Source organism: Odocoileus virginianus, chromosome 15 (assembly GCF_023699985.2).
Source record: "Odocoileus virginianus isolate 20LAN1187 ecotype Illinois chromosome 15, Ovbor_1.2, whole genome shotgun sequence".
NCBI classification, from domain to species: domain Eukaryota; kingdom Metazoa; phylum Chordata; class Mammalia; order Artiodactyla; family Cervidae; genus Odocoileus; species Odocoileus virginianus.
The window spans coordinates 60,430,734-60,449,368 of record NC_069688.1 but is presented as its reverse complement, the minus strand read 5'-3'; the positions used below and the strand labels follow the sequence as shown (position 1 = coordinate 60,449,368).

Sequence of the window (18,635 nt, the reverse complement as noted above, 5' to 3'; positions counted from 1 at the left end):
GTGTTCTTGCCTGGGAAATCCCATGGATAGAGGAGTTTGGCGGGCTATAGTCTGTGGTGTCACAAAAGAGTGGGACATGATTTAGTGACTAAACAATAACAGCAACAGTTAATTCGAAATGTTTTGATGAATCACTATCATTATATGTTTTGATGCCTAAATTGTTTAATTGTTCAGTCTGGCCACTGGGAGTGGTCTCAAGGTTGTTAAACATTTCTTTACTATCTAGAGCAATAAGATTTTTTTCAGGTTCATCTTGTACTTTTCCCTACCTGAGCCCACAGACCAGCCATTTCCCCAAAGAGCCCTAGTTCATTTTAATGCAGACTTGGATTTAAAAATCAAGATCAGGGTACTCTGGGTGTTCGTTGATGTTAGAGTGTTACTGCTCCCAGCCCCCTTCAGTGGACGGATCTAAGGAATTAGATTTTACAGTTATTTGTGCTTGCATATCAATTTATTTCTAATAAAAAAACAATATTTCTGTTTCTATTTTGCTTGCATATCAATTTATGTCTATTGAACCACCTAGTTTACACTAAGTGGTTGCAACTTAGTATTGCAACTCTCTAGTCATTTTGGTCTTCTCCTTCTATATTTATGTCTCTTTTCTCAAGTATGAAACTGTGTTCCTATTAATCCAAATGCCTTTGACCAGCTCCCCTGTATGTGGCCCATTCTTATCACCACTGCCCCTCTCCTCCTCCCCACTAGGGTCTGACACTCAACCCTGGCACATCCTGACCCCTCCCATTTCCCACTTTTGTTCTCCTTACCCCTCTTGGCCTCTGATACTCTTCCCAGGCCCACCCCACGTGTGGGTGCCCACCACCCTGGTGTTGTGCATTGGGACACCCTATCATCACCCCACACCTACACTGGCATTGACGCCTACCTTTCTCTGCTCTCTCAGCAGTTTTGGGACTCACTGGTTCAGAGGAAAGTAAAAGCTATTGAATATTGAGTTACTCATAATCAGCCACTTAAATTGATACCCTAAGGGATTTCCCGTCTATGAAATTCTGTTGCCTGCTTATATAATTACAATATTATCAAACAATTTTGTCTCTTTTTTTCATTCTTTTCTTTTAACAGGCATATCTTGTTTAATTATGTGTTGTAGATATCGCATGTTTTACAAAATGAAAGTTTGTGGCAGCCTTGTGTTAACTAAGTCTATTGGCACCATTTTTCTCTTTTTAAAAAATGTATTCATTTTAATTGGAAGATAATTACAATATTGTCTTGGTTTTGCCGTATGTGAACATGAATCAGCCACAGGTGTACATGTGTTCCCCCAACCTGAACCACTCCCACTTCCCTCCCCACCTTGTACAGGGTGTCCCGGTACATGGGCTTTGGGTGAACTGCTTCATGCATTGAACTTGCATCTGGCCACCAATTTTACATATGGTAACATACATATTTCAATGCTATTCTCTCAAATCACCCCACCCTCAAATTGGCATCGTCTTTCTAACAGCATTTGTTCACTTCTTGACTCTGTGTTATATTTCAGTATTTCTTACTATTTTTCAAACCTTTTCATTACTACCATCATATTTGTTATGGTGATCTCTGTTAAGTGATCTTTTCTATCTCTTTTTCCCAAATTTTTATAACTTGCATATTTCTTTTATCAAATTGTGTTTCTTGGTACTTGCAGATATGTGTTACACTAGTGAATGTTTGTGTCCTGTTCCTCAATTTATGCTGTGGCCTCTAGCATTTCAACATTAAACATGACGCTGTCTTTTGGTCTGATATATTCATCAAGTCAAGAATCTTTTTTTGACTTAAATTATTTAAAAAACAGTATTGAATTTTATTGACGGCTTCTGCATCTGTTGAAGTTATGATTTTTAAAATGTTCACTTGTGGTAAATTATTTTGTTGTAACTTGAAATTTCTTCAAATTACTATGATAATCTTACATTTTTGTGGGTATGATTATGTTACTATGCTTCTGGACTTAATAAACTTATTCAATTTTATTTATATATGAGATCAGTATCTGGTTTTCATTTTCACATTGTCATCACACTTGGGTATCATTGCTTTACTTGCTTCATCAAAGAAATTTGGAAGGGATTTTTGTTTTTTTTTTCTGTGTTCTGAAACATTTTACTAACATCGGAGTTATTTCTCCTATAAAAATTTGATAGAATTCACTGTGATAACACCTTGCTTTGATACATTTGTGTGTGTGTGTATGGGTGTGTGTGTAAGAGAGAGATAAACTGAACTGTGAGATTACTTTCTACTTCTTTCAAGGCAAATTATTTATTTAGGTTTTCTCTCTCTTCTAGGGTCAGTTTAGGAATATACATTTTCCTGAAAACTCACTCATTTTTAAATCAGAATTTTAATTATTTTGCATGTAGTTGTAAAAAATACATTATCTTTATGATATTTCAAGTTAATTACACCTCAGTTATCTTTCTGACATTGAGTACTTATGACTTTTTTCTTTGTTTAGATAAGTCAGTAGTTTATTTTTTCCCTTTAAAGAAACAGCTCTTGAAATTGCTAACTTTTCAGCAGTTTTTCCTGTTTTATAATTATAAATTATAATATTAATTTCTACTTTTCTATTTTCTCTCTTCCATTTCTCTTATTATTTTAATTTTCTTTTTCTAACTTCTTGAGTAGAATGCTTAATTCTTTTTCCATTATTGTAATATACATATTTAGGGGAGTGTCTGGTTCCCAAAGAAAGACTAATTACATCCCATTGGTTCATGAAGGCATTCACTATTTTTACTTTCTTGATATTTATAATTTCAATTTTGATATGCTCTTTAAGAATAAATTTGACATATGATTAATATATCTCATTAACTATGTAAATTAGTTATATCCCCAGTGACTCAATTTCCACTTAATTTTTGGGTTAAAAAGGAAAAGAACTTACTCTGGAAGTTATTTTGTCTCGAGTTTTTCTTTCCAATTTGCTTTTTTAAAAAAATTTTTAAAATTGAGGTATAGTTAATTTGTTAATATAAAAGCTGAGATTTTTGATTTATACATTTTAATGCCATTTAATTTGGAAAACATTTAATAGTAAGGCTCCATATCTAAATCTATATTTCTTGATTCACTAACTTTAGACAATGGATATTGACAATCTAGTACAAAATGAGAAAACTTTCTTCATATCTTAATTTGATTATTAATATCTAATGAATATTAATGTCTAAGTCTTTGGCTAAATTCATACCTTCAAATATTATTAGTAAACATCCATTATTTTAAAATATTCTTTAGTCTGTAACTACTATCTGTTGTGTGAGGAAATTTATACAAATATATTTTATACTTCTGCTTCTCTGCTGGAACTTCCAATTTGTTACTCATTATTATTTACACTGTCTCCACTAGAATCTATGGACAATTTAAAATTTGTGTTAAGGTTTAAGGATTTACTTACCCTTTGTTAGTATGTGTGCATGCTAAGTTGCTTTAGTCGTGTCCAACTCTATGTGGCGCTATGGACTGTAGCCCACCAGGCTCCTCTGTCCATGGGATTCTCCAGGCAAGAATACTGGAGTGGGTTGCCATGCCCTCCTCCAGGGGATCTTCCCAACCCAAGGGTCGAACTCACAACTCTTACTTCTCCTGCATTGGCAGGCAGGTTCTTTACCATTAATGCCACCAGGGAAACCCCTTTATTAGTACAGTCCATACCGTTTAAGCCTTAGTTGTATGTCTATCAAATTGTATTTTTCAGAGAGCTCATGGTACAATATGTTCTCTGAAGTTTTTATTTGTTACTTTTATATTTATTGGAGAGTAAAATTCATGAGTCACATTTTTTCCCATTTGTCAGGGAAAAATTTGTCTTACTATTTGTCAGGATTTTGCTGCAGAGAAGACTAAGGCCAAATTGAGTTTTGATTCTTATAGGAGACCCTTCCTCTTTTGGTTGGGTGCTAAAATAATTGCTTGCCTTTGAAACAGTAGTGTTCAGTTACTAACCTAGTACACCTGAAATATCTAGTCTCTTTGTTGATGATGAACTATGCTTTCTCTTTCCTGTTCTGGGTCGTGGTATTTAGTTCTTCAGATTCAGGTGTTTGTAGGAGAAAATGTTCTTGTATTATATATTTGAGCGTTCCCCCACCACTCCCACCTTACCATTGTTACTATTTCCTTCCTCAGGAACAGTTTTCACATGTAGTGTCTCCTATCTTCATTTATCACTTTCTTCTTTTCTTTTCTCTGTTTGTGTTAACCTCTATGTTCTATGACTATATTTTCTTAATACTCTATTGCCATTTTTGATATTTCTAATGTGGATTTTGTTATAATTATTTTTCTTTCCTTTCCTGAATATAACCTGTTCATTTGTAATTTATTTCTATTGTCTTATTTATATTTAATGCCTTATAGATCATTTTTCTTTCATCAAGATTTCATGTATGTATGTGTGTGTGTGTGTGTGTGGGTAGGAATTTCTTCCTGTTTACTACATCTTCTAATGCATAGTATTTTTCATTTGATAAGTGTTTTTCACACTTTCTCTTAGAGTATGTTGTGCCTAGGTATTAGTATTATTGAATTGTGGTTATTTATTTTTGAAGTTGGATTACTTGCAAGAAAAATAAATGAACTAGGATAGCAGACTGAATTTTCTTGTATGTTAATGGTGAACACTTTCTCATCAACTCTGTTCTGTACTCTTCCCTAAATTGTATGTCTCTAATTAGTGCTGTCATAATTCAAGTGTCATAATTCTGTCAAGGTTTCTTGGTAGAGATTTCTCTATTTCTCTTTAATGACTAAGAGCAGCTGCTTCTGTGATTATCATCCAACATTTGCCCTCTCTTTTACCATTACAACAACCTGACTCTTAAAAAGAATATAAGTACAGGTGAAATCCTTGTCTGGCCCTACATTTCATGTATATCATGGGCTTAGAGTTCTTCAAAGCGTGCCCAGTCTCAAGAACTTCCCATTCCAGGTAAGAGTTCATTGGTTGAATCCTCTAGGACCCTACAACCTTTCCCTGGAAAACTCTGCTTGCCTTCCTCAAACAAGAGAAGTATGCATATGCTTGCTTCTTTTAAGGTTCACTGAATACTTTGGCCACCTCATGCGAAGAGTTGACTCATTGAAAAAGACCCTGATGCTGGGAGAGATTGGGGGCAGGAGGAGAAGGGGATGACAGAGGATGAGATGGCTGGATGGCATCACTGACTCGATGGGCACGAGTTTGAGTAAACTCCAGGAGTTGGTGATGGACAGGGAGGCCTGGTGTGCTGTGATTCATGGGGTCGCAAAGATTTGGACACGACTGAGTGACTGAATTGAACTGAACTGAACTGAAATCACATCATTTGGCCGATATTCTTCTAAGTTCGTAGTAAGGAAATGTGCTTAATCCTCAGTTTAATGAAGATCTAAATATTTCCTCCTTAGTACACTTTTTTAGTTAGTGAGCTCTTAGCCATGGTGAATAGCTTTTTAATGCCAAAAATGACATTTCCATGATCTTCGATCTCATGTAGAAAAGAAGGTAAAACTATTCATGTACAATATCCTACAAGGGACAGAATTGTTTCATTTGTTCATCTATTAGCTTTTGGTGGGTAGTCTTTGCCATATTCTTTAAACAAAACTTTATATTCATCAGCTATTCCTGCCTTCATTGGTTTTCCTTGATTTATTTTACTTGCATACAACTGACCCTTGTCTGACATATAGAACAATGTTCTTATTTATCCATTATAATTCAACAAGCAATATTTATTTAAATTCAAACATTGTGGTAAGTTCTAGTGTTTCATATATGAGTGAAGATGGATCCTACCTTTAGGGGACAGCGATAAATAGAAATAAACATTAAGTATAATTGAAAAAATATTAACAAAGGATGATGCTTGCGCCACTGCAACTGTTTTGAGGTTTAGTAAAATTGCTTCTTCCTAGTGATGATAAGTTTAAATGTCACAGACAGGTTAACTTTTGGGGTGGATCTAAATGGATGGATAAGTTTTTTTTTTAGTTGAGAAAGAACCAAAGAGAATATCACATTGAAAGGACTAAATATGTTCATGGAGTAGATAGAAAATGTGTAGAAAATGTGTTATTGAAACCTGCGGGGCAAGGGAGAAGAATATGGTGGTGGTGTTTAATGAAGTTCAACGAGGTTAATTTATGATCATTGAAGGCATTGTGTTCCATACAAAATTATGTAACCATCATTGGAATTTTCTTTTCTTTTCTTTTTTGTGGTCACTCTGTGTGGCATATGGGATCTTGGTTCCCCCACGAGGGATCAAACCCACACCCAGTGGAAGTGTGGAGTCTTAACCACTGGACTTCCAGGGAAGTCCCTACCATCGGAATTTTAGAAAGTACTGTGATACCAGCATGAAGGATGAGTTGGAAGGGAAGAGACTGGAGTCAGGGAGACTGGAGAGATTATTGCGATAGTACAAATGAGACGCTAAGAGGATCTGAAACAAGATTCTGACATGGTGCCTGCATGGGAGTGGCACTTCTTCACAGCGGCCGTATTTGGCGGCTACACCATTAGGATTGGAGAAGACATGTTTGAAAGATACTTTAGAATACATTTCAAAAGAGGCAGAATTGATGGGTTTCATAACACGTTGGCCCTGAAAGGGAAACAAAAGATTAGGATCCCAAGATTGGCGATAGAGTTACGGAAAATAACGGGATTTTCTTAACCCAGGTGGAGGATTCAGGAGGAGGATCAGGCTTTTAAGGGAAAGAAGCACGAGAGGAATTATCACTGAAGTTTTTGCTTTCTTGAGTTTGATTTTCCTGGATGACATTCACATGAATATCAGTAGAGTGAAAGTTAGAGCTCTGGGCTAGAGTTTGGTGTGAGCATCTGAAGTGTATGTGTGACAGTGGGGATGCGAGTGCTGAAAAGGTCCTGCAAGGAGACAGTCTAAACTGAGAGGAGAAGACAGGGACCCTGGGAATGGACTGGTGGACAGCATGCTCAGAGGAGGAAGATGGGAGTTTGTAGGGCAGGCTAATAAGCAAGAGGCAGGTAAGGAAGGCACGGTGTCACAGAGGTCTCACAGGCAGAAACTTCACCAGTGTCAAATGTCAAACAGGTTAGTATGGTGAAGACTGAAAAGAGGTTACTGGGCTAGAAACTACAGGATTTCCTATAATTTTTAATAAAGACAATTTTTAATAAATAATGAAGGTGAGAGATAATTTTTAGTGAGTGGAAAAGTGAATGTGAGTTGAGGCAATAAAGATGTAGATGATTGCATTCATCAGCATATAAACAGAAGCTGTGTCAATAATTTGTTGCTTAACATTGCCCTTGTTTTTCCCTCTTCAGTTAATACGTGTTTATTTTAACGTCTTAACTACTCAGACAAGAGGCAGGGACAGCACAGGCCCGCTTGTATGATGGTCCATGTTGGTATGTCAACTTTTATTTTTAGAAGCCCTTCTTTGGGCACTATTTCTTTGCCTTTTGATGGTTTATTTAATTGAAAATTTTCAAGTGCCTATGTTTATTGAATGTTATTTGAAGAAGAATTAACTTTGGGATTTTAGAAAACAACAATTAGTCGAAGGGAAAAGAATAAACACACTATTAACCATTGACATAGTGAAAGGTTGTTGCTATGAACCATGAACAATGCCCACATTCATGGCCTCCAGAGGAAACGAATTCAATCTGAGGCTTGATCACTTAGAGCTTTTTGTGTAGCAAAGTTTTGTTAAAGTATAAAAGAGATAGTGAAAACTTCTCACATAGACATCAGAAGGAGACAGAAAGGGTGCTCCTTTGCTAGTTTTTAGCAAGGAGTTATATACCTATTAGCAAGCTGCTAATTAGAGAAAGGAAACTCCTCAAAACTGAGAGAATTGCTCCAGCCCCTCTCCCACAATATGCACTTTGAGATAACTTTGGCACAAGGTGAGTCATCCCAGGCCATAAAACAATGGACATGAATCTTAAAGAAAGGCAGATTTCCAAGCAAATATATAGCTCATTAACATACCTTAAGAAAGATATTTCCATGAGAAAAGCTGCATTGGTTAGCTCAAGGTTTGGATAAAGTTAAGTTCAGGTGGAACCGGGTGTCACCATAATAGCACAGAATTAAACGAAACCTCCTTTAATTTTGTGTAGAGAAGGAAAAAAAAAAATATGCCACTTGCAGTTTGTTCCTTCCTGCCACTTGCGGATCTCTGACCTCCCCACCCAGGCTGTTAACACTCTCAGTAGATGTGTTTCAGTTCAGTTAAGTTCAGTTGCTCAGTCGAGTCCGACTCTTTGTGATCCCATGAACCGCAGCACACCAGGCCTCCCTGTCCATCACCAACTCCTGGAGTCTACCCAAACCTATGTCCATTGAGTCGGTGATGCCATCTAAACATCTTGTCCTCTGTCGTCCCCTTCTCCTCCTGTGTTTATTCTCTATTATTACACAAATTTAGGCTTATTTATTAATAGAAACATAGAACTAGATCAACTATCTAAGTATATACAGGGAATTAGTTACACTTATAGTCTCTGGTGGATATTTTCCTTTCTCCTACCCTACTCCTTGTTCTGTACTTTAGTCCTATGCTAGAATTCACTCTTGCATATTAGTATAAGAATTGCTATTCTTACTGAAAGTTTATTGATAATGTTTCTGTTACTACTTCTACTTAACCATTTGTACTCTGAATACTGTATTAAGCAAATTTCTACTTATCACTGGATTCATCATTCGAGTAGAGTCTGCTACAGTTAATTACTTTGAATCAGTCTATTTTGTAGGCTTCCCAGGTGGTGCTAACGGTAAAGAACCCTCCTGCAAAGGCAGAAGATACAAGCGACACGGGTTTGATCCCTGGGTCGGGAAGATCCCCTGGAGAAGGCGATGGCAATCCACTCCAGTATTCTTGCCTGGAGAATCTGACGGACAGAGGAGCCTGGCGGGCTATGGTCCATAGAGTCTCAAGGGTCAGATGCGACTGCGGTGACTTGGCATGCACGCGTCCTCTGACATTTGCGCATGCTGTCGTCACATTTTCTCTTTGGCTCTACTACCCATCTCCTTTATCTTGCCCCATGAGCTGCTCAGATGAGTTCAGTCTCCTAGTAAATAGTGCTTATGCATTTACAATACTGTTAAGGCTTCACTTATTCTACCGCTTCCTCTTTGCTTTATGCAAAGGTTATTTATCTATTATACTTTTAAGGGAAAGCTTGTTGGAGAAAAATAATATGGTCTTCAGTTCAGTTCAGTTGCTCAGTCATGTCCAACACTTTGTGACCCCATGGACTGCAGCACGCCAGGCCTCCCTGTCCATCACCAGCTTCTGGAGTTTATTCAAACTCATGTCCATTTAGTCGGTGATGCCATCCAACCACCTCATCCTCTGTCATCCCCTTCTTCTCCCACCTTCAATCTTTTCAAGCATCAGGGTCTTTTCAAATGAGTTAGTTCTTTGCATCACATGGTCAAGGTATTGGAGTTTCAGCTTCAGCATCAGTCCTTCCAATGAATATTCAGGACTGATCTCCTTTAGGATGGACTGGTTGGATCTCCTTGCAGTCCAAGGGACTCTCAAGAGTCTTCTCCAACACCACAGTTCAAAAGCATCAGTTCTTGGCACTCAGCCTTCTTGAGGGTCCAACTCTCACATCCATACATGGCTACTGAGAAAACCATAGCCTTGACTAGATGTAACTTTGTTGGCAAAGTAATATCTCTGCTTTTTAATATGCTGTCTAGATTGGTCACAACTTTACTTCTAAGGAGTATGCATCTTTTAATTTTATGGCTGCAGTAGTGATCTTAGAGCCCCCCCAAATAAAGTCTGCCACTGTTTCCCCATCTATTTGCCATGAAGTGATGGGACTGGAAGCCATGATCTTAGTTTTCTGAATGCTGAGTTTTAAGCCAACTTTTTCACTCTCCTCTTTCACTTTCATCAAGAGGCTCTTTAGTTCTTCTTCACTTTCTGCCATAAGGGTGTTCTATTTGCATATCTGAGGTTATTGATGTTTCTCCCGGCAATCTTGATTCCAGCTTGTGCTTCCTCCAGCCCAGCGTTTCTCACGCTATACTCTGCATACAAGTTAAATAAGCAGGGTGACAATATACAGCCTTGACCTACTCCTTTCCCTATTTGGAACCAGACTGTTGTTCCATGGCCAGTTCTAACTGTTGCTTCCTGACCTGCATACAGATTTCTCAAAGGCAGGTCAGGTGGTCTGGTATTCCCATCTCTTTAAGAATTTTCCACAGTGTTTATTGTGATCCACACAGTCAAATGGCACCCCACTCCAGTACTCTTGCCTGGAAAATCCCATGGACGGAGGAGCCTGGTAGGCTGCAGTCCATGGGGTCGGGTCGCAAAGAGTTGGACAAGACTGAGTGACTTCACTTTCACATTTTACTTTCACCCATTGGAGAAGGAAATGGCAACCCACTCCAGTGTTCTTGCCTGGAGAATCCCAGGGACAGGGGAGCCTGGTGGGCTGCGGTCTATGGGGTCGCACAGAGTCGGACACGACTGAAGCGACTTAGCAGCAGGAACACAGTCAAAGGCTGTGGCATAGTCAATAAAGCAGAAATGGATGTTTTTCTGGAGCTCTTGCTTTTTTTGATGATCCAGCGGATGTTGACAATTTGATCTCTGGTTCCCCTACCGTTTCTAAAACCAGCTTGAACATCTGGAAGTTCATGGTTCATGTATTGTTGAATTTAGTCTTATTACTCACAAAATGTATCTTTATATTTTAACATACCTTTATAACACCCACCACAAACAAAGTTAATTCACCATACTGCACAAATATGAAAACATATATCTACCCCTGAAGAAACATTAACACATGGAAACAAAAGATCATCAATGTGCCACTGAGATAAAGCACTGGATTTTTCTTTTATTTCAATAATATATAGTGGGCTTATATATATATAAGCTTCCCTGGTGACTAAGATGTTAAAGAATCTGCTGGCAATGCAGGAGACATGGGTTCAATCCCTGGGTCAGGAAGATACACTGCAGAAGGGAATGGCTACACACTCTTGTATTGTTGCCTGGAGAATTCCATGGACAAAGGAGCCTGGCGGGCTATGGTCCATGGGATAGCAGAGTTGGACAAGACAGAGTGAGTCTAGTTTTTCTATTTCAATAGTATACAGTGAAACTTTCATATAATTAAAGATATGTTCAGTCACTCAGTTGTATCCGACTCTGCAACCCCAGGGGCTGTAGCCCACCAGGTTCCTCCGTACATGGAATTTTCCAGGCAAGAATACTGGACTGGTTTGCCGTTACCTTCTACATAGTAAAGATATACATAAAGATAATTTTTTTAAATTTCACCATGAATTTCAAGTTTAAAATTCTTTATAACCATTCATTTATATCAGCCACTAATCTCCTTTCAAACTTACTCTTCTCAAAATCCTTTATTTTTATCCCCAATATAAGGTTAAGCCTCTTCTACCTTTGCCTAAAGCCCAGATAAGACATATTTATGAAGAGTAAAAAGACTGGAAAATAATATAAGCTTAGTCCTTTTTATACTGTTTAAGCCTTATCCTTCTACTAAATTTCATCACCAGAAATGCTCAATTTTATAATTTCATGGTAAAGTCTTTTGCTTTTTTCCTTTTTTATGAAACTGCCTGAAAGATAAGATCTAATATATTGTTCAGTGGCCTTTATGTTAAACCTTTGTGACAAATACCTCTTGGAAATGAGGCTTCCCTCGTAGCTCAGTCAGTAAAGAATCTGCCTGCAATGCAGGAGACCTGGGTTTGATCCCTGGGTCGGGAAGATCCCCTGGAGAAGGGAACAGCAACCCACTCCAGCGTTCTTGCCTGGAGAATCCCATGGACAGAGGAGCCTGGCAGGCTACGGTTCGTGGTGTCACAACAGTCGGACACGGCTTAGTGACTAAGCCACCCATGTGTTGTTCAGTGGCTTTAATGTAAAGACTTTGTGACTAAAACCTCTTGGAAATGAGGATCAGTGGAGCCTCTTTGGTGAATTGTAAAGTGCGCTTCTAGGCTGTGAGTGCTATCTAGCCCACTCTAGATTTTCGAGTTCTCTTGGCCGTGCCAAGTGCTGTGCAAAGATGTCCCTGCAGATGCTGCAGCCTTCCTCAGGCAAGGTGAACTTTCAGTTTTCTAGTCTTTACTGGCAACTCATAGTCTGATAATATCTGTCCTATGGATTTTATATTTTTGCTTTCCTGAAAGATGAATATATTTACCTTTTCAAAGCCCCTTTCAAAGTCAGAATTTCTCAAACGCTGTCCTTTCCCCAAATCTCTATGGCACCATCCACCTTTTATGTCTGCACCAATCCCCAGGGCTATTTCTGACCCTGTTTTTGAATTCAGTTAGGAAAATGGACTAAATCAATACTTGGTGTTAAGTCTTTTCTTAACCCATGTATATAAATCTACTATAAAATTTTATATAGTATCCTATAATAGAACTATTACTATACTAAAAGCATTTTGATATAATTTAATTATAACTTGGTTTACTTAAAATAATAATTCCATATAATGCTAAAATGCAATTAGGTAATTTTTCCTTAAGTTTTAACTGAGTAATTTAAGAAGATATCTAAAACATATAATTAGAATTTTCAAGTTTATTAAATGGTGATGATTTATGTGATAGGTAGCAACCAGCTTTTGTTTAAATTTTAGTAATCTCAATTTTGTATTTAGAAAGTGGTTGATTCATTTTTAGATCACAAAAGGCTTAAAACATTTTTGAAATGTTATGATTCAGTAACCTGGCATCAAAGCGATATATTTATTGAGGTGCGGTCATTGAATACATTTTGACAAAGGGTTAGCAATGCATTTAGGACACTGATTTTCTCAGCACCTGTTCACCCAGGGAAGGAGTAATGTGCACCTCGGTATTTATTACTGCTTTCCATTTTACAGCATTTCCAACAGTGTGCCTTCTCCTGGGATAGGGAGAGGACCTGTTAAGTGAGTGCCCATCTTTGCAATGGTGGTTCTCGTCAATATTCTGTCTTCCTTTTCATCTCCTTTGGAAGATGTCAGTTCTTTCTGGCACTGAAGGGGAATGACAATTAGTTTGCTTCTCGGCTATGATTACTATCTTTCTGCTTGTAAGGGAGTGTGTGTGATTTGCTTACACTTGAACTTCAGAAGGAATTGCAAACTGAATCCAGACCCTGGAAGATGATCTGTAGAGCCCTGATGAGGAGCTAGCCAAAGATGGGGCCCTGCATAGGAATGAACAAAAATGACTGGTATTTCAGAGAGAGACAGGGTGATCAAGAGGGAGAGGGAGACCTCAAGAAAACTCTTCTTTGAATTTTCATGTCTGGAGTTCTGGAACCACTTCATGTTCGAAAGGCATAGGATAAAGATTCTGAAAGGCTTCCTTCCAGAGAAGTGACATGATATAAACATTTCATTTACTGGAATTAAACACATAATATATGCCAGACTAAATCTGGCATAAATGAAAAACATTAAATTCTTTCCTCTTTTTAATCACCCTATGCAATTCTGCTTGTGTATCAAATAAAGACTGGTAGTACCTCATTTTCATAGTCACTGAATTCCTTTACTATGATGAATGTTTGCAATTAAACTCTATTTGCAAATTTGGTTAACAAGGTTACAGAAAATTACTTACATTTTTAATTGATTTTTTTAATTTTGCAGACTTGCAAAAATCTAGAATCATTGATTATGGTCAGTTGAATGCATTATGCCACTTGAGAAGAATACAACCCAGGTAGGTTATCATGCCTTCTTTTTCCTGTCGCTCAAATGAATATGAATATGTTTGTTCCATGGATAAAGTATAGTAATAAACCATTGTTGATTCTCAGAGGTACCTGATTTACCACACAGATAAAAATATCTGAAAACCTGGAGGTTATTTCTCCAGACTGAAGGGGCAGGCGATATATGTCATATTTTAAGGAAACAATTCAGTGTGAAGTGCGCATAACTCATCCCTAGCCAGACCCTTTCTAGTACTCAAAAAGCAGTCATAAGAGAAAAAAGCTTCAAATGGTTGAAAACACAAATCCTGAGTGAAATAAGCACTTTAGCGGTGCCTAGGAGATGCCTGGTTGAAATATATTCGACCCAAAGAACTATAGAATATTGGTTTAAACCTCAGGATACCTAAGATATGTGATACTTGAAGATACAATTTTTAAAAAATCTATTTTCTTGTCAACTCCTTTTCCCAAGTTGGATTTTTGAAATTATAAAGCTAGCTGGTTTCTTTCTTATCCATCAGTGTCTATCTATCCTCCTCCTACTTTTCTTCACCAGGAGAGGCCCTTGCCTGTCTTAAGTCATATCCTCTTAACCACGTCAAATTATTCACATCTTCATTGAGCTCTTCACTCTTTCTTTCTTGGAGAAAGAGAGGAGGCTATGCTTTTTAAAAAAACTTTTTCCAAAGCTTACATTTTACTATGCCTTCCTGTCCCTTTTGTACACGTGGCATCTTTTACCATAGGGTAAAGAATTAAATAAACTCACTCTGGAGTCAGGCAAGTCGCCTGGTTTTAATCCTGGCTCAGCCACTTCCCAGCTGTGTGGCCTTGGACTAGTTACATAATTTCTTTTTACCTCAGTTTTCTCATTAGTAAAATGGAGATAATAGTCATATCCATTTCAAAGAATTATTAGGATGATCAAATGGGCTAATGTATATGTAAAGAGTAGCTGGTACATGGTAAGAGCTATATAAGTAATTTTATTATTGTTATTTAAAAAAGCTCACCCAGGCTTTTGACTACTGAATTTATATTCTACTCTCCCCCTACCCTTTATTTTTTCACATAGAAGATTTTATGTGAGGTTTTTGGAGCAGAACACTTCCTTTATCCTTATTTTCCTCTTGCTTTCTAGGCCAGGTATTTTATTTTAAAATTTATTTATAGATTCCACCTCCTTACCCTTGGGGAGTCATAATAAGAGAGGTTAAATCATCTAGATCTGGGTCTGCCAAAGAATCCATTCTACAAAATTTTACCAGCCTTCATCTTTCTGGATTGAGAATCCCTTCCAGGCAGGGTTGCCTCATCAGACAATCATCTGGTCCAGGTGCAGTCCGGTTGGCCTGCCCTACTTCCCTCTATTTAGTCTCAGATTTTCTGAGCCTTCTCTTGGACACTGCCTGTGTTTGCTCAGTCGCTCAGTCATGCCTGACTCTTTGTGGCCTTTTGTACTGTAGCCCACTAGGCTCCTCTGACCATAAGATGTTTCAGGCAACAATACTGGAGTGGGTTGTCATTTCCTCCTCCAGGGGATCTTGCCAAGCCAGGGGTTGAACTGGCCTCTCCTGCAGATTCTTTACCTCTGAGTCATCAGGGAAGCCCTCTCTTTCACACTAGCTCCCCTGAATTTCTTGGGTGTTTCCTGTTGCAAACACCAAGGGCCTGGAAAGGGGCACGTTTTAGGGGAGCTATATATAGGTCTTGGCTCATTCTTTTAGAAAACATTTTGCCATTGCTGTTCAGTCACTCAGTTGTGTCTGACTCTCTTCGACCCCAGGGACTGCAGCACGGGGCTCCTCTGTCCTCCACTATCTCCCAGAGTCTGCTCAAATTCATGTCCACTGATTCGGTGGTGCTACCTCACCATCTCATCCTCTGCCACCCCCTTCTCCTCCTGCCTTCAGTCTTTCCCAGCATGAGGGTCTTTCCAGTGAGGTGGCTCTTCCCATCAGGTGGCCAAAGTACTGGAGCTTCAGCATCAGCTTCAGCTTCAGCTTCTGCAGCAGTCCTTCCAGGGTTGATTTCCTTTAGGATTGATTGGTTTGATCTCCTTGCAATCCAAAGGAGGGACTCTCAAGAGTCTTTTCCAAGGGAGGGACTGTCAAAAGTCTTCTCCAACACCACAATTTGAAAGCATCAATTCTTTGGTGTTCAGTCTTTATGGTCTCACATCTGCACGTGACTACTGGAAAAATGATAGCTTTAGACTATACAGACCTTTGTCAGCAAAGTGATGTCTGCCTTTTAATACACTGTCCAGTTTTGTCATAGCTTTCCTTTCAAGGAGCAAGCGTCTCTTAATTTCATGGCTGCAGTCACCTTAAGAAAATTAGATATGAAAATAGGTATTTAAAATAAGAAAATAAACTACAACAAATTAATGAAGACTTGGCATTCAGATTGCTTTTCCTTCATGAGATTTCTTGGCAATTTATCCAAAATGCATACATAGAAATTACTTAAGTCTTTCAGAGAGATTTAAGAAAAATTTGCTCTTCCATATTTATTTCATATGTATTATATGTTTAAAATGACCAATGAAATATACTTTCTCCCCATAATAAAAACAGAAAGCTTGAGAATTAAATGACCCAAGGATTATTTTTTTTTTATACATGTAAACTATGAAAGATCTTGGTTTTTGGAGTCTCCTACTCTCTGGTCTCAGTGGAACAGTATAGTGGCTTCTCTTGTTTCAGAGCATGCGCTCGAGGGTGCATGGGCTTCTGGCTCCAGGCTCCAGGACATAAGCTCAAAAGTTGTGGTGCATGGGCTTAGCTGTTTTGCAGCCTGTGGGATCCTTCTGGATCAGGGTTCAGACTTTTGTCTCCTACATTGGCAGGCAGATTCTTTACCACTGAGCCGCTAGGGAAGCTTAGGTCTTTGATATTACACCAAATACATATGCTATACCATACATATACATATATATCGTGGGTTGGCCAAAAGGTAGGTTGGTTGTTTCTGCAAGATGACTCTAGCACTGCTTGTTTTTCTTAAACTACATTTGAAATAATTTTGTTAGATTGTAATGTGACAGCCATCATACTAGTGTGCATTTAAAAAAAGATACATCAACATTGGTGAATTTTTGTGTAGCCATTTTAATATTGAAGGTGGAAGGGAAAAATGTAACATTTTCAGCATATTATGCTTTATTATTTCAAGAAAAGTAAAAGCACAACTGAAACACAAATATTTGTACAGTGTATATAGAAGCCGCTGTGACTGATCGAATGTGTCAAAAGTGGTTTGCGAAGTTTCACATTGAAGATTTTTCGATGGACGATGATCCATGATTGGGGAGACAAGTTGAAGTTGATAGCGATCAAATCAAGACATTAATTGAGAATTAAGCATTGAAAATCGGTACCAGTTTGGTTATGTTAATCACTTTGATGTTTGAATTCCACATAAGTCAAGCGAAAAAACCTTCTTGACTGAATTTCCACATGAGATTCCTTACTTAAATGTTCTGTTTTAAAAACAGATTGTGGTGGGCAATGAAAAGTGGATAATGGACAATAGTGTAGAATGGAAGAGATCGTGGGGTAAGCGAAATGAACCACCACCAACAATGCCAAAATCTGGTGTGCATCCAAAGCAGGTGATGTGTATTTGGTGGAACTGGAAAGGAGTCCTCTATTTATGAGGTCCCAAAAGCTTAATCCCCATAAGCACTTCCCAATGAAACCAACTGCAAGCAACATCTGATGAAAATCATCCGCAATTAGCAGAAAACGCACAAGCTTCCATCAGGAGAACATAAGCATGTTTCCTTAATGACCAGGCAAAAACTGTTGCAGTTTGGGTGGGAAGTTCTGATTCACTGCCTGGATTCATTAGACATTTCACCTTTGTATTCCATTTATTTTGGTCTTTACAAAATTCCCATAATGGAAAAGATATCAATTTCATGGAAGACTGTAAAAAGCACCTGCAACCATTCTTTGTTCAAAGAGGTAAAAAGTTTTGGGAAGATGGGATTATGAAGTTTCCTGGAAAATAGCAGATTGTATTGGAATAACACACTGATCACGGTATTTCAATGAAGTTCTTGGTGAAAATGAAAACTGTATGTTTTATTAAATATCACAGGAATATTTTGGCCAACCCAATATATAACACACACACACACGTACATATGTGTAGTCACTGTTTTCAGGTAGCTGCCCTTCCTCCCAGGTCCTGCCTGTGGCCCAGCGTGGGAAGGGGAAAGAAAGACTGCTCCTCCTTCCCATTTACCATGTACCTTGACCCTGGGCTCAATTCCTGCTGCTAAAGCTGCTCCTGTCTACTCTTTAAGTGCATGTGAGTTCTTCTCACTCCTTCTCACCGAGAATCACACACACAGACACACACACACACACACACACACGCATGCTTATGTGCTCAGTCGCTTCAGTTGTGGCCGACTCTGCGACCCCATGGACCATAAAAGCGCCAGGCTCCTCTGTCCATAGGATTTTCCAGGCAAGAATACCAGAGTAGGTTGCCATGCCTTCCTCCAGGGGGTCTTCCCAACCCAGGGATCAAACCTCACCTCCTGCATATCCTGCGTTGCAGAAGACACAGAGATGCTAGTTTAATCTTGCCCGAACAATCTCATGGACAGAGGTGGGTTACTGTCTGTGGAATCATAAAAGAGTTGGACATGACAGAGTAACTAAGCAATAACAATATGCACGTATCCAGAATATAACCATTTCTCACCACCGCTACTAATGCCATCTTGGTCCAGAGCACCAATGCTCTTGCCAGGATTACTGCAATAGCCTGTTGCTCAGTTTTCTTATTCCGCCCCTTGCCCATTTAGAGTCTGTAAGTTGGCACAGAAGCCAGGGGAATATTGTTAAAATGTACATCAGAGCATTGTT

The 18,635-nt window shown here is 38.5% G+C and overlaps 1 protein-coding gene across 3 annotated transcripts in view; it reads left to right on the top strand.

Annotated features, from left to right (window-relative positions):
* The window catches only part of CNBD1 (cyclic nucleotide binding domain containing 1), a 467,325-nt gene that overhangs the window by 6,996 nt on the left and 441,694 nt on the right, over positions 1-18,635 (top strand). For 2 of the 3 annotated variants that reach the window (XM_020915691.2, XM_020915698.2), the window contains exon 2: positions 13,682-13,754. In XM_020915691.2, coding sequence (XP_020771350.2) covers positions 13,682-13,754 — 73 coding nt within the window. Of the gene's footprint in view, positions 1-7,330; positions 7,415-13,681; positions 13,755-18,635 lie in introns of all 3 variants that reach the window. The other variant, XM_020915693.2, reaches the window with a different exon arrangement.